The sequence below is a fragment of the Somniosus microcephalus genome, unplaced genomic scaffold (genome assembly GCF_052327205.1).
Source record: "Somniosus microcephalus isolate GS21.2 unplaced genomic scaffold, FLI_Smic_1.0 unresolved_chr4, whole genome shotgun sequence".
Taxonomy (NCBI): domain Eukaryota; kingdom Metazoa; phylum Chordata; class Chondrichthyes; order Squaliformes; family Somniosidae; genus Somniosus; species Somniosus microcephalus.
Window position 1 is genome coordinate 40,513,943 of NW_028225182.1, and position 16,352 is coordinate 40,530,294.

Sequence of the window (16,352 nt, forward strand, 5' to 3'; positions counted from 1 at the left end):
TATTCCATGGACCTACCACCCTCTGAGTGAAGTAGTTCCTCCTCATCTCAGTTTTGAAAGAGCAGCCCCTTATTCTAAGACTATTCCAAACTTCTACCACCCTTTGTGTGTAGAAGTGTTTCCTATTTTCACTCCTGAAAGGTCTGGTTCTAATTTTCAGGCTAGGTCCCCTAGTCCCAGCCTCCCCAACCAGCGACAGGCTCAAGCCGAACTGAGATGCCCCTGCAGTCGAATAGCCTGGCGACAGGCCACTGACTGAGGAACCTGCCAACCGCTGTGGAATTGTACCTCGGCTTCAGGAAGAGAAGAACCAGGCGAGAAGCATCTCGAGCTCCGGGGGGGGTGGGGCTGTGGGAAAGAAAAGGATTTAATCGAAAAATATCTTTTGATGATTGATGCGATGGCCTGATAATCAAACTCTCCTTCCCTACCTCTCTCTCTCTCTCTCTTCCAGCTGGTCTGTGTACCCTCGGATTGGCGAAATAAGATGCTGCTTTTAATTCTGGCCAACGTAGCTCTTTGTATTCTAGCGGAGGTGAGTGCACGGTGTTGTATCCGTGTGTTAATGGAGACACGGAATGCAGGAGTTGGTTTAACAGGTGTTTACTGGACAAAGTCTGGAGGTGAACTAAAAGATACAAGACACTATACAGGCTTATATAGCCCGAGTGGCCACTACCGGCATTACAGTACACAGGGGCTCTTAAAGGCACATACACCACAATTCCTCCCCTTCTAGACAACCAGTACATAACATTTTAAGTAATTGTTATTAACATGTGTACAAGAACAATAATCTACACATTTGCTGCAGTTAATCAATTATAAGTCAGTCTCTCTGGAGGCTTCCTGACTCGGTCCGGATAACGCCTCAGTGGTGTTGTAGTTTTCGGTGGTGTAGTAGGTTCTTTTGGCAAGGTCGATTCGGCTTGAATGCCAGTGTCGGGTTCATCTGGTTCCAGTATCACCGGATCGGAGGTAGATACTATGGGTATCTCTGCTTCATCATTAGGCGTATAGAGTGGTGGTGTAGGTTGTCCCTTTTCGGATGACTCTTATGATCTGGTCAGCATGGCACCTTATTATGCTTTCTCCAATGTCCACGGTATACATCAGCGGTCCTAGTCGTGTGCAAATAGTTCCAGGCTGCCATTTCTCGGTACGGTAGTCCCGGGCCAAAACTTGTTGACCTATCTGGAAGGTTCTAGTTGACCTTTCATTCATGCCTTGAAATTGCCGGTTCTCTACGTCCCTACTGATGTTTGGCTTGATCAAATCCAGCCGGCATCTTAGTCTTCTATTGAAAAACATCATGGCGGGAGTTTGGTTCGTAACCACATGTGTTGCATTCCTGTAGGCAAACAAGAAGTTATCTACCTTATGCTGTAGATTAATGTCTTCATTACCCATAGCCTTTATGGCCTTCTTGAAGGTCTGGACAAACCTTTCAGCCAATCCATTGGTGGTGGGATGGTATGGGGCGGACGTGTAGTGCTTAACCCCATTGTTTTTTAAGAACTTCCTGAATTCTTCGGATACAAATTGTGGTCCATTATCAGAACCGATCTGTTCAGGCAGCCCATTCCTGGCAAATATGGTCCTTAATACTGTGATGGTTTTTTCCGTGGTGGTGGAGGACATCTTTATTACCTCCGGCCACTTGGAGTGTGCATCAACCGCGATTAAGAACATTGAGTCCATAAATGGACCAGCAAAGTCGATGTGCACCCTTTGCCATGGAGATGAGGGCCACTCCCATGGATGTAGAGGGGCTTGTGGTGGGGCATTTTGGACCTTCTGGCATCCTAGACAGCCCTTGGTCATTTCTTCGATGTCTCCATCGATACCTGGCCACCACACAAACGCTCTGGCTAGGTTCTTCATTTTCACTCCACCCAGATGCCCCTCGTGAAGCTCCTTTAGCACTTTATCCTGGAGTTTGGGTGGAATCACCACTCTGGATCCACACATCAAGGTTCCTCGGCACACTGACAGCTGTTCTCTTCTTTGCGAGAATGCTGGCAACAGTGGTTCGCCATATGCTGGCCATCCCTTCACCGTTAAATCGTAGACTCGTGAGAGAGTCGGGTCATTTCTCGTTTCCTTTTCAATGGTAGAATTTGTTACTGGTAGACATTCCACTATGGTTGAGTGGAACATTTCCACTGGGTCCACTGTAGGTGCCTCTTCTACCGTTGGCAACAGTAGACGCGATAAACCGTCAGCATTTCCATGCTGTTTTGATCCTTTGTATTCTATGTCATATTGGTGTGCCCCTAGGAAAAGGGACCACCTCTGTAGCCTTTGCGCTGTCATAATGGGAACGCCCTTTTTAGGGTTGAATATGGAGACGAGGGGTTGATGGTCAGTCAACAAGGTAAATTTTTGTCCGTGTAGGCAATGGTTGAATTTCTTCACTCCCCATACCAGGCTGAGTGCTTCCCTGTCAATCTGGGGATAGTTGCGCTCAGCTGAGTTTAATGAGCGTGACGCAAAAGCTATCGGCCGCTCCGAGCCATCAGGGAATCTATGTGATAATACCGCTCCTACGCCATAAGGGGATGCATCGCACGCCAGTCTGATTGGCAGTGATGGGTTGTAATGAGCCAAAACTTCCTTGGACGTGATCAAGCCTTTACATTTATGGAAGGCACGTTTGCAGTCTTCGTTCCATTTCCAAATTACTCCCGTTTGTAGCAGTTCGTTAAGAGGGTGCAGAACAGTTGACAAGTTCGGTAAAAATTTATGATAGTAATTTATCAATCCCAGGAACGACCTTAATTGTGAGACATTTTCAGGTGCTGGGGCTTTTATGACCGCTTCAATTTTTTCAGGTGACTTATGCAACCCTTCTTCGTTAATTATGTGGCCACAATATGATATTTGTTTCTGGAAAAATTCGCACTTGGGGCGATTTGCTCGTAGGCCACGTTCTCTCAGCCTAGTGAGCACCTGCTCCAAATTGGCACGGTGCTCGTTGTCGTTTTCTCCTGTTACAAGGATGTCGTCTAGGTAGCATTGAGTCCCCGGAATCCCTTGCAGGACTTGCTCCATAGCTCTTTGCCAGATAGCTGGAGCTGATGCTACTCCGAAAACCAGTCGATTGTACTGGTACAGGCCTTTGTGTGTGTTTACCGTGAGATACTTTTTAGAGGCCTCCTCAACCTCCATCTGTAGATATGCCTGTGCCAAGTCAATTTTGGTGAAACGTTTCCCTCCGGATAGTGAGGCGAAAATATCTTCTATCCTCGGAAGAGGATACTGTACCGTGTGAAGAAACGGGTTTACAGTCACCTTGTAGTCCCCACAGATGCAAATTTTTCTCTGTTCTTCAGATTTATCATTATTCAACGTTTTCTTCATGACCAGGACGATGGGTGTTGCCCACTCGCTCCAATCTATCTTGGATAACACGCCTGTCTTTTCCAAATTCTCCAGCTCTACCTCGACTGCTGGACGAATTGCGTATGGCACCGGCCTTGCCTTAAAAAACTTGGGAATTGCCGCATCTTCCACTTTTATTAAGGCGGTGACGCCTTTCAAGGTTCCTAGTTCCTGTTGGAACACTTCTTTGGCGTTGGCCAAGATGTCTTTTAATCGTTTAGGTATGACGTCATCATCATTTTTTTTCTTACTGGTCACCGTTAGTGCCTGAATGGAGTGCCAGTCTAAACGTATCTTCCTGATTCATTCACGTCCCAACAGCGGTGGACCACCATCTTGCAGAACGTATAAATACAACTTCTGTATTTCCTTGCCGTTGTATACAACAGGCACCCTTATTTTCCCTCTGGGGTATACTTTCTGCCCTGTATATGTTTTCAAGATAATGGATGTGTCTTTCAAAGGTATATGCGGAAATAGCCGCTCGTAATCCCGTCGACTTATGACGGTCAGAGCTGATCCTGTATCTAGCTCCATTTTAACTGGGGACCCCGCTATCGTGAGGGTAACCCAAATGGTCTGGTAATCTTCTTTGGCAATTACATTATGTAATTTGAGACAGCTTAGTCTCTTGTTTCCGGAGTCGCTATCGCTCTTCTGGTCTTCGGAGCAACTGTCTGTCATCATTTGTACCTTTCTGTACTTTTCCTTATTGATTTTTTTTCTGTCAGTGGATTTTTTGTTTCCAGATCGGCATACACATGCAATGTGTCCCATCTTTCCGCATTGCCTGCATGCTTTGTCCTTGAACCAGCAGTCCCTCTGGTCATGGGTGGATCTGCCGCAGTGATAACATCTCTCGAAACCCTGTGTCATTTCATGGGTGCCGAAGTCCTGTGGCTTTTGCTGTATCTCTGCAGCTCCCCTTGCTGCTGCTTTGTATGATACAGCCACACTGAAAGCCTTGTCCAGTGTTAAATCTTTCTCAGAAAGTAGTCTTTTCTGTGTTCCTTCACTTAGGAGACCGCAGACGAATTTGTCTCGAAGAGAATCTGCCAGTCCTGCTCCGAATTGGCAGTGCTTTGACAGCTTCCTTAATTCGGTGAGGTAATCAGCGTTACTTTCATTCTTGTGATGATTCCTCCTGAAGAATTTGAATCGTTCCGCTATCAGCAGTGGTGTTGGGTTTAAGTGCTCCTGTAGGGTATCAACAATCTCCTTAAAATTCTTGTCCATCGGTTTGGCTGGAGTGATTAAGTTTCGCAACAGCCCGTATGTCTTTGCGCCCATTAGATTTAGAAGTATCGATGCCTTTTTATCATCCTCTATTTCATTCGCTGTGCAACATACCTCCACTCTTTCCACATATGTGGTCCAATCCTCTACATCACTATCGAAAGCAGTAATATTGCCAGTCTTAGGCATCCTGAAAAAAAAATGGCACCTCCCGCGCTTTCCTTTCTTCCCTGCCGAGAAAAAAAAATGGCGCCTCCCGCGCTTTCCCGCCGCTGTCACTGCTGACAATGCTGTTCTCCGCGGTTTTTATTTATACAGATATTTTTAATAGTCGGAGACTCGTTCCCGCCGGACTCTCTGGTACTTTTCCCTCCCTCTGCTTGGTCCGAACGCCGACCTGCTTTGCAGAGCTGGCCGTCTCCCGAGTGCTTCACCCTTCGTCTCTGTTTGCCTCCGCCTTCGCTGCTCGGCCCCGCTGCAGAGCCAGCCGATCGAGCCCCAGCTCGCCACCCAGGAAGGATTATTGCAGTACCTGCCACCAGCCCGGCTAGCTGGTGAAAGCACAATTTTTTTTATTTTTATTTATTTATTTATTTATTTATTTTTCGGCCTTCGTCTGAGGTATCGATCTCCTTGAGGTGCTGCCGAATTGCAGGTAAGTCCATTTCCAATTCGTCGCCACTGTTGTATCCGTGTGTTAATGGAGACACGGAATGCAGGAGTTGGTTTAACAGGTGTTTACTGGACAAAGTCTGGAGGTGAACTAAAAGATACAAGACACTATACAGGCTTATATAGCCCGAGTGGCCACTACCAGCATTACAGTACACAGGGGCTCTTAAAGGCACATACACCACACACGGGACCTGAAGCTTCCCCATCGGGGATCTCCCGTTCTCGGAGCTGGGAGACGCGCAGGAGGCGGAGGAACACGGCCAGATTCCTGCTGGGGCGGTTGGGAGGGGATAGAAATTCGGTCAACCTGTAATAAAAGCTATGGGGGTGGGAGGGTGTGGATTATTGGGATCCCTCTCAAACGTGTAGTTAAGATCGAATGTGCGCAGGTTACCGGTATTATTCTGGATTAGGATTGACGGGAGGAGAAGGCCGGATGGGAGTAGGAAAGGCACAAAACAGAAATGCACATAAGAACATAAGAAATAGGAGCAGGAGTAGGCCAATCGGCCCCTCGAGCCTGCTCCACCATTCAATAAGATCATGGCTGATCTGATCCTAACCTCAAATCTATGATCACTCTACATCCCTCCCGAACCCATGTGATCTCCTGGGAGAGGCGAAAAACCAGATAAAAAACCCAATGGCCAATTTGGGAGAAACAAATCTGGGAAATTCCTCTCTGACCCATCTAGGTGATCGAAACTCGTCCAGGAGATCACTGTCCCTATATTTTCCACAGTACTTACCTTCTGTGATCTCCACCCCAGCCAAGAAAAGGAATAGAACCATTTCCTGAAATCTAACACATAATTAGAACACAAGAAGTAGGAGCAGAAGCAGGCTACACGGCCCCTGGCCCGCTCCGTTACCCACAGGGCCATGACCGTTCCGAACATAGACTCATGTCCAATTTCCTGCCCGCTCCCCGTAACCCCTAATTCCCTTTACTTCTAAGAAACTGTCTATTTCTGTTTTAAATTTATTTAATGATGTAGCTTCCACAGCTTTCTGGGGCAGCAAATTCCACAGACCTACTACCCTCTGAGTGAAGAAGTTTCTCCTCATCTCAGTTTTGAAAGAGCAGCCCCTTATTCTAAGATTATGCCCCCTAGTTCTAGTTTCACCCATCATTGGGAACATCCTCACCACATCCACCCAATCAAGCCCCTTCACAATCTTATATGTTTCAATAAGATCGCCTCTCATTCTTCTGAACTCCAATGAGTAGAGTCCCAATCTACTCAACCTCTCCTCATACGTCCACCCCCTCATCCCCGGGATTAACCGAGTGAACCTACTTTGTACTGACTCAAGAGCAAGTATGTCTTTTCTTAAGTATGGACACCAAAACTGTATGCAGTATTCAAGGTGCGGTCTCACCAATACCTTGTACAACTGCAACATTACCTCCCTATTTTTATATTCTATCCCCCTAGCAATAAAAGCCAACATTCCATTGGCCTTCTTGATCACTTGCTGCACCTGCATACTAACTTTTTGAGTTTCATGCACCAGGACCCCCAGATCCCTTTGTACTACAGTACTTTCCAGTTTCTTGCCATTAAGATAATAACTTGCTCTATGATTTTTCCTGCCAAAGTGCATAACCTCACACTTTCCAGTATTGTATTCCATCTGCCAAATCTCTGCCCACTTACTTAGCCTGTCTATGTCCCTTTGCAGGTTTTTTATGTCCTCCTCACTCACTACTTTCCTTCCCATCTTTGTATCATCTGCAAACTTTGATATGTTACACTCGGTCCCCTCCTCCAAATCATTAATATAGATTGTAAAGAGTTGGGGACCCAGCACTGACCCCTGCGGAACACCACTAGTTACTGATTGCCAGTCTGAGAACGAACCATTTATCCCAACTCTCTGCTTTCTGTTAGATAGCCAATCCCCCACCCACGCCAGAATATTACCCCCAATCCCATGATTTTTTATCTTGAGCAATAATCTTTTGTGTGGCACCTTGTCAAATGCCTTTTGGAAGTCTAAATACACTACGTCCACTGGCTCCCCTTTATCCACCCTGTATGTTACTTCCTCAAAGAACTCGAGCAAATTTGTCAAACATGACTTCCCCTTCATGAAACCATGCTGACTTTGTCCTATTAAATTATGTTTATCCAAATGTCCCGTTACTGTCTCCTTAATAATGGACTCTAAAATTTTACCAACCACAGATGTTAGGCTAACAGGTCTATAGTTTCCAGCCTTCTGCCTACTACCCTTTTTAAATAAGGGTGTTACATTCGCAGTTTTCCAATCTGCCGGGACCTTTGCTGAGTCCAGGGAGTTTTAGAAAATTATTACCAATGCACGTTTCGTGTTTTTCCGTTTTCCGATGCATGTGAACAGGTAAAGTCCCACGCGTCCCGTCCCACACAACTGCAATGCCTTGTGCATCACCATATATACCCTCCCCTCCCCACCCCACCCAGAAAGCCATGGGGAGAGGCAATAACAACAGATTAAAAACCTAGGCCGGGTGGGGGGGGGGAAGCTCTGGAAAATTGTTTCGATGCCTCGTCCCTGCCGACGTGGTTCATTCTTCCGTGCCGCAATGCTCCCTGGGAAGAGTGGCAATGTTGGGCATTTTATCAATCAGCTCCTGCACCATGGCTTAGAAGTGAAGCAGTTTCGCAAAGCCAAGAATTTGCGGCACCTCATAGAATGACACAGCACAGAAGGAGGCCATTCGGCCTATCGTGCCTGTTCTGGCTCTCTGAAAGAGCTCTCCAATTAGTCCCACTCCCCTCTGCGCTTTCCCCGTAGTCCTGCAAAGTTTTCCTTTTCAAGTATTTATCCAATTCCACTTTTGAAAGTCACTATTGAATCTGCTTCCACTGCCCTTTCAGGCAGCGCGTTCCAGATCACAACAACTCGCTGCGTAAAAAAAAATGTTTCTCAGTGTCTCATTATATTGGAGTATAATGTGGGAAAATGTGAGGTTATCCACTTTGGAACGAAGAATGAAAAAGCAAATTATTATTTAAATGGAGTGAGAGTACAGAATGCTGCGGTACAGAGGGATCTGGGGGTCCGAGTACATGAAACACAAAACGTTAGCGTGCAGGTACAGCAAGTAATTAGGAAGGCTAATGGAATGTTGGCCTTTATTGTAAGGGGGATGGAGTATAAAAGTAGGGAACATAAGAACATAAGAAATAGGAGCAGGAGTAGGCCAATCGGCCCCTCGAGCCTGCTCCGCCATTCAATAAGATCATGGCTGATCTGATCCTAACCGCCAATCCACTATCACAGAACCATCTCCTGAATCTAACAGAATTAGACACACGAAATAGGAGCAGGATCAGGCTACACGGCCCCTGGACCCGCTCCGCTACCCACAGGGCCATGACCGATCCGAACCTAGACTCATGTCCAAATTCCTGCCCGCTCCCCGTAACCCTTAATTCCCTTTACTTCTAGGAAACTGTCTATTTCTGTTTTAAATTTATGTAATGATGTAGCTTCTACAGCTTTTTGGGGCAGCATATTCCATGGACCTACCACCCTCTGAGTGAAGTAGTTCCTCCTCATCTCAGTTTTGAAAGAGCAGCCCCTTATTCTAAGACTATGCCCCCTAGTTCTAGTTTCACCCATCATCGGGAACATCCTCCCCGCATCCACCCGATCCAACCCCTTCACAATCTTATATGTTTCAATAAGATCGCCTCTCATTCTTCTGAACTCCAATGAGTAGAGTCCCAATCTACTCAACCTCTCAAGTTTTGATGCAACTTTACAGGGCGCTGGTGAGACCGCACCTGGGGTACTGCGTACAGTTTTACTCTCCCTATTTAAGGAAGGATATACTTGCACTGGAGGCAGTGCAGAGAAGGTTCACGAGGTTGATTCCTGGGATGAAGGGGTTGACGTATGACGAAAGGTTGAGCAGGTTGGGCCTATACTCATTGGAGTTTAGAAGAATGAGAGGTGATCTTATTGAAACATATAAGATTCTGAGGGGGCTTGACAGGGTCGATGCTGAGAGGATGGTTCCCCTCGTGGGGCAATCTAGAACTAGGGGGCATAGTTTCAGGATTAGGGGTCGCCCATTTAAGACGGAGATGAGGAGGAATTTCTTCTCTCAGAGGGTTGGGAATCTTGGGAATTCTCTACCCCAGAGAGCTGTGGAGGCGGAGTCAGTGTCAATCTCCGCCTTGAATATATTCAGACATTTGAACTACAGGGGAGTCGAGGGGTACGGGGAGAGCGGGAAAGTGGTGTTGAGGCCAAGATTGGATCAGCCATGATCTTATTGAATGGCGGAGCAGGCTCGAGGGGCCAAATGGCCGACTCCTGCTCCTATTTCTTATGTTCGCCTCAGGTTCTTTTGCCAGTCACCTTAAATCTGTGTCCTCTGGTTACTGACCCTCCTGCCACTGGAAACAGCTTCTCCTTATTTACTTTATCAAAACCCCTCTTCAAGGTTTTGAATTCTAGTAAATCTTCCCTGCATCCTCTCCAAGGCCTTGACATCCTTCCTAAAGTGTGGTGCCCAGAATTGGCCACAACACTTAACATAGAAACATAGAAGATAGGAGCAGGAGTAGGCCATTCGGCCCCTCGAGCCTGCTCCGCCATTCAATGAGATCATGGCTGATCATCCAAATTCAGTACCCTGTCCCTGCCTTCTCCCCATATCCCTTGATCCCTTTAGCCTTAAGAAATATATCTAACTCCTTCTTGAATATATTTAATGAATTGGCCTCAACTGCCTTCTGTGGTAGAGAATTCCACAGCTTCACCACTCTCTGGGTGAAGAAATTCCTCCTCATCTCAGTCCTAAATGGCTTACCCCTTATCCTTAGTCTGTGACCCCTGGTTCTGGACTCCCTGACCATCGGGAACATCCTTCCTGCATCTAGTCTGTCTAGTCCTGTTAGAATTTTATAAGTTTCAATGAGATCCCCTCTCATTCTTCTAAACTCCAGTGAGTATAAGCCCAATCGACCCAATCTCCTCATACGTCATTCCTGCCATCCCAGGTATCAGCCTGGTGAATCTTCGCTGCACTCCCTCCATGGCAAGAACATCCTTCCTCAGATAAGGCGAGCAAAACTGCACACAATACTCAAGATGTGGTCTCACCAAGGCCCTGTACAACTGCAGCAAGACATCCTTGTACCTGTACTCGAACCCTCTCGCTACGAAGGCCAGCATACCATTTGCCTTCTTAGCCGCCTGCTGCACCTGCATGCTTACCTTCAGTGACTGGTGCATAAGGACACCCAGGTCTCATTGCACTTCCCCTTCTCCCAATCTATTGCCGTTCAGATAATAATCTGCCTTCCTGTTTTTGCCACCAAAGTGGATAACCTCGCATTTATCCACATTATACTGTATCTGCCCAATCACCCAACCTGTCCTAATCATACTGGAGTTTCTCTGCATCCTCCTCACAGCACACACGCCCACCCAGCTTTGTGCCGTCTGCAAACTTGGAGATATTACATCTAGTTCCCTCATCTAGATCATTAATATATATTGTGAATAGCTGGGGTCCTAGGACCGATCCCTGCGGTACCCCACCCGTCACTGCCTGCCACTCGGAAAAAGACCCGTTTATTCCAACTCTTTGCTCCCTGTCTGCCAACCAGTTCTCTATCCAAGTCAGTACCTTACCCCCAATCCCATGTGCCTTAACTTTACACGCTAATCTCTTAGGCAGGACCTTATCGAAAGCCTTCTGAAAGTCCAAATACACCACATCCACTGGTTCTCCCTTATCCATTCTACCAGTTACATCCTCAAAAAATTCCAGTAGATTAGTCAAGCACGATTTAACTTGATCACAAATGAACCGGGCTTCCCCTGTTGGCCTTGTGGCTTAAAGCAATGGCTAGTGTATGAGAAATTGTACAAGTTTATCCACTGGTCTATTTGGGACAGTCCCATCCCTCAGGGTAGGATCAAGTTGGGCTACGATACCTCCCTATCCAGACTGGAATATCCTGCTGCATTCACAAGAATGACTAAGATATTTTTTAACGGAGTGAGTATTGACATCAATGTGCTAGCCAATGAGCTGGAGACTGGGCAGGGCGGGGAGGGACTTGCAGCAAACAGAGTCTATTTTTACAGCAAACAGAATCTATTTTACAGCAACAAACAGAGTCTAGTTTACAGCAGAGTCTATTTTACAGCAAACAGAGTCTATTTAATACAATTTGATTATTTCTCCAGCAAAGTGCAGCGAGTGGCGAACAGTTACAGAATACAAATTATGTCCGTAAAGTCAATCCCAGTCCCTTACAGCAGTGCAGGTGTGATTGACGGGGGCAATTACCCAATCATCTCCAATCTGGCTGGAGCTTGTGGTGTCACAATATACAGCCACTTTTAAATTAATTCTCGGGATGTGGGCGTTGCTGGCAAGGCCGTTAATTATTGCCCATCCCTAGTTGCCCTAGGTGGGTGGTCTCCTTGAACCGCTGCAGTCCGTGTGGTGAAGGTGCTCCCACAGTGCCATTAGGGAGGGAGTTCCAGGATTTTGACCCAACGACAATGAAGGATCGGCCGATATATTTCCAAGTCAGGAAGAATGGTGACTCGGAGGGGAACTTTTGAGGTGGCGGTGTTGCCGTGCGCCCGCTGCCCTTGTCCTTCTAGCTTGGTGGAGGGCGCGGGTTTGGGAGGCGCAGTCGAAGAAGCCTTGGCGAGTCGCTGCAGTGCATCTTGCAGATGGTACAACACTGCCGCCACGGTGCGCCGGTGGTGGAGGGAGCAGATGACTTGGAGGGGACAGTGATCCCATGCACCCGCTGTCCTAAGTGGCGGAGGTGGCGGGTTTGGGAGGTTATGCGAAGGAGCCTTGGCGAGTTGCTGCAGTGCATCCTGTGGATGGTGCACGCCGCAGCCACAGTGGGGGAGGGGGGTGGTTGTTTCGGGTGACTGTCTGTGCCCAAGGGGCCCCAGCAAGAATCAGCAACTTTTTGGAGAGATGGGGAGGCGCGGCGAGTGGCTACAGTAAAGTGTCATTAATTGCTGTCTTTGCTGCTCTGTTGCAGAATATCTTGTGTGACTGTAGCTTCCAGCGGCTAAAGATTCTCTACACTGGGAACCACGACGAGCTTCCTGTCCCTAATATCTACCCACAGGTAGGGGGGGCAGTCAGCCAACACCTTTATAGGGGACTGGGGCTCGGTACGGTGGGTGGGTGGGGGGCAGCGAGGGTCCGAGAGGTGGAGGCTCCTCCGCGGTTGAATCCCGGGAAACGGTTGAGCCCGTGCGTGCTACACCGCGATTCGCTGGACGCGCGTTACGGCCAGTGGGAGCCTCGCCCGGAGCGGGGCTGATTGGATAGCTCTACCACGATGGGCCGAGTGGCCTTCTGTTTTGCCATATGATGTGGCAGCTGCCGCCCCCCCCCCCCCCAACCGTCGGCCAGGGCACCGAGCGTCCTGGCGGAGCTGGAGACCCGATCCGCCAGATTGCCGACAGGATGTCTCTGTTCTTTCTAGCGCACCTTTGCCCAGCCACGCCTTCAGCCGTCGAGGCTCCACGCTCTGGAACTTGCTCCCTTTAATCCCTCCACCTCCCTCTCCTTTTTAAGACCTTCCTTAAAACCCACCGGTTTGACCAAGGTTTTGGCCGTCACCTCCTAACCTCTCCTCCTGCGAAGTGCCTTGGGGTGTTTTCCGACGTTATGGGCGCTATATAAATGCAAGTTGTTGCCTATATTTGATCCACGTGTCTTGTTTATTCTTCTGAAGTGTGGGGGAGGCTTTGATGTCCCTGCATGTTCCCTTGACGTCCCTCCTCCTTTTAATCTGGGCCGGACTACCACCTCCTTGCACCCTCTGTAAACTTCAGCTCATCCAAAACTCGGCTGCCCGTACCCTAACTCATGCCAATTCGCCCATCGCCCCCTGGGCTCGCTGACCTACATTGGCTCCCAGTTAAGCAACCCCTCGATTTTAAAATTCTCATCCACGTGTTCAAATCCCTGCGTAGCCCTCGCCCCTCTCCCTATCTCTGCAATCTCCTCCAACCCCCCCGCGATCTCTACGCTCCTCAAATTCTGGCCTCTTGCGCATCCCCCGATTTTAATCGCTCCACCATTGGCGGCCGTGCCTTCAGCCGCCTGGGCCCTAAGCTCTGGAATTCCCTCCCTAAACCTCTCCGCCTCTATCTCTCTCCTCCTTTAAGATGCTCGTTAAAACCTATCTCTTCGACCAAGCTTTTGGTCACCTGTCCTAATATCTCCTCATGTGGCTCGGTGTCAAATTTTGTCCACTAACGCCCCTGTGAAGGGCCTTGGGGTTTTTTCCCTGTTAAAGGTGCTATATAAATACACGTTGTTGTTGTTGTTGTAATCCCTGATCCCGGATTGAGAGTCCTCTGATCATGACTCAGTTATAAGGAGTAGACCCACTGGGTGTAATTGCCGAGTGGATAATTAAGCAGTGACGCTCAGACCCTAATATCTAATAAAATGCGGTAGCATGGTGGTTATCTCACTGGGCCAGTAATCCCGAGGTCTGGACTAATAATTCCGAGAACGTGACTGTAATTCAGTCTAACAGTAAAAAGTGACCATGAAACTATCGGATTGTCGGAAAATAACCCGACTGGTTCGCTACCGTGCTTTAGGGACGGGAGCCTGCCGTGCTTACCCGGTCTGGGCCTATATGTGACTCCAGTCCCACACCAACCTGGTTGACTCTTAACAACAGCTTACATTTGTATAGTGCATTTAATGTAGTAAAACGTGCCAAAGCGCTTAACAAGAGCAATATCAATAAAAACATTTTTGACAGCGAGCCACAGAAAGACGTATCAGGACAGGTGACCAAAAGCTTGGTCAAAGAGATAGGTTTTAAGGAGCGTCTTAAAAGAGGAGAGAGCGAGACGGAGAGGTTTAGGGAGGGAATTCCAGAGCTTAGGGCCCAGGCAGTTGAAGCCGCGGCCGCCAATGGTGGAGCGATTAAAATCGGAGAGCCGCTAGAGGCCGGAATTGGAGGAGCGCCGAGATCTTAACTGCCCTCTGAAGTGGTCTACTACAGGAAACTTTCGATTTACCGGCACCTAAATAACCGGAAATCTCGGTTAACCGGCAAAATTCAGGAGTAGGTTCAGGTAAGTTTTACTTCATATTCTACTTGCCTTCCTCGATCTGTTGCTGTGCAAGGGTGTGGCTGCAGCTGTTGCTAAGCTACAGAGACGCTTGGAACTTGTGGCCATTGTTCTGAACCTGTTGCTAAGCAACAGGGTTTGTTGCTTTATACGGAGCTCTCAGCTCTCCGTATCTTTTACTATAGCTTTCGGTTATCCGGAATTTTTGATGAACCGGCACCACGTCAGTGCCGGATTTAAAAAAAGGGCAACTGAGGAAGGGAACATAGGAACAGGAGGAGGCTATTCAGCCCCTCGAGCCTGTTCCGCTAATCAATTAGATCACGGGCGATAAATGCCGGCCTTGCCAGCGACGCCCACATCCCGAGAATGAATCACAAGAGAAATTCACCCCATGCATGAGGGTGACGGCATCCGTCACAAGATGTTCTTTCACCCCCCTGACCCTTCTTTGAGAGTCGGCCGTGGCTCAGTGGGTCACTCGGCATTCTCGCCTCTGAGTCAGAAGGTCGTGGGTTCAAGTCCCACTCCAGAGATTTTGGCGCCCGAGGTTGACGCTCCCGGTGCCTGCGCTGAGGGAGCACCGCACTGTCGGAAGATTCCGTCTTTCGGATGAGACGTTAAACCGAGGCCCCGTCCGCCCTCTCAGGTGGATGTAAAAGATCCCCACAGCCACTATTTCGAAGAAAGGCAAGCGGGGGAGTTCTCCCCGGTGTCCTGGGGCCAATATTTGTCCCTCAATCAACATAACAAAAACTGATGATCTGGTCATAATCACATTGCTGTTTGCGGGAGCTTGCTGTGCGCAAATTGGCGTTTCCTACATTACAACCGCGACTGCAACAAAAAGTACTTCATTGGCTGTATTGTAAAGCGCTTTGGGGCGTCCGGTGGCTGTGAAAGGCGCTACATAAATGCAAGCCTGTCTTCTTGTAAATGTGTGGCTTATCTTGGCCTCTTTCTGTCTCTCTTTTAGCTGGACGCGGACCCTGCAAGGCTGACCTGTGAGAGGAGACTGTGGTGCTGGGGAGGCCGGCCCCCCAAGGCCAAGTACAAGCGGCTGGCGCAGGAGCTGCTGGTGGACCCGGACTGGCCGCCCAAACCAAAGACCAGCACCTGGGCCAAAGGCCTCCCCGCGGAGAGCGGCGGCCGCCGGTGGCAGGGCAGGGGCCCGGGCGACTCCGCCACGCAGCTATGACTAACCGCAGGCGGCTGCGGCGATTCAGAAAGGCCACGGTGGGGTGGGGTGGGAGGGGGTTGGGCCGTCCAGCGGCGGCTGTGGCGTCGGAAGACATATCGCGAAGATGAAAGAAAAACCGCCAAACTTTTCCAGGGGAGAGCCTACTTTCCCAGGAAGATCGCCATGCTCGTCGACCGTTTTTGGTCCTGCGTGTTTCGCGCGCGCGACGTCCGGGTGCAGCCGTTTTATCACGCGTGTGCGGGGTGGGGGGCGGGTGCGTGTTCGAGGGGGGGGGGGCCACTTTTCAACGGGCGCCGGGACGGATCGTTGAGTCACGGGCCAGTTCGCTGGCCGCAGGGCGGCGGCATCCGTTGGTGATCCTCTCGCGACTGGGCGAGGCGACCATTCTATTCCTTCGTGGCGTCAAAAGGGCCGATCTCCCCGCCTCAGATGGTAAACCGAGCACTCGGGCGAGGTTTTGTATTTGCACCAGGCGGCGGGCGGGCCTCTCACGAGCGCGACGGGCGGGCCTCTCGCACCAGCGCGGCGGGAGGGCCTCTCGCACCAGCGGAGCGGGCGATCCCCTCTACTTGAACCGGTAGCTGGAGGGCTAGTTGGCTGCAGACTGTGAGAATGCAGACTGTCTTCCTATACAGCAGCCACTGAACGGCCCACACGACTCTCGGGTTTGGGAGGGTGGTGGGGTGGTGATGGTGGGCGGGGGGGGGAGAAAACTACCTGGAATCAAAAAGAAACTTGGTCATTCGATCCATATTTTTTTAAG

The 16,352-nt window shown here is 49.2% G+C and overlaps 1 protein-coding gene across 3 annotated transcripts in view; it reads left to right on the plus strand.

Annotated features, from left to right (window-relative positions):
• The window catches only part of LOC147090601 (polyamine-transporting ATPase 13A3-like), a 98,674-nt gene extending 82,841 nt beyond the window's left edge, over positions 1 to 15,833 (plus strand). For all 3 annotated transcript variants that reach the window (XM_085977370.1, XM_085977368.1, XM_085977369.1), the window contains 3 exons: positions 455 to 535; positions 12,321 to 12,410; positions 15,365 to 15,833. In XM_085977370.1, the coding sequence (XP_085833496.1) occupies positions 455 to 535; positions 12,321 to 12,410; positions 15,365 to 15,586 (393 nt within the window). In that variant the 3' untranslated portion in view covers positions 15,587 to 15,833. The remainder of the gene's footprint in view (positions 1 to 454; positions 536 to 12,320; positions 12,411 to 15,364) is intronic.
• The last annotated feature ends 519 nt before the right edge of the window (positions 15,834 to 16,352 follow it).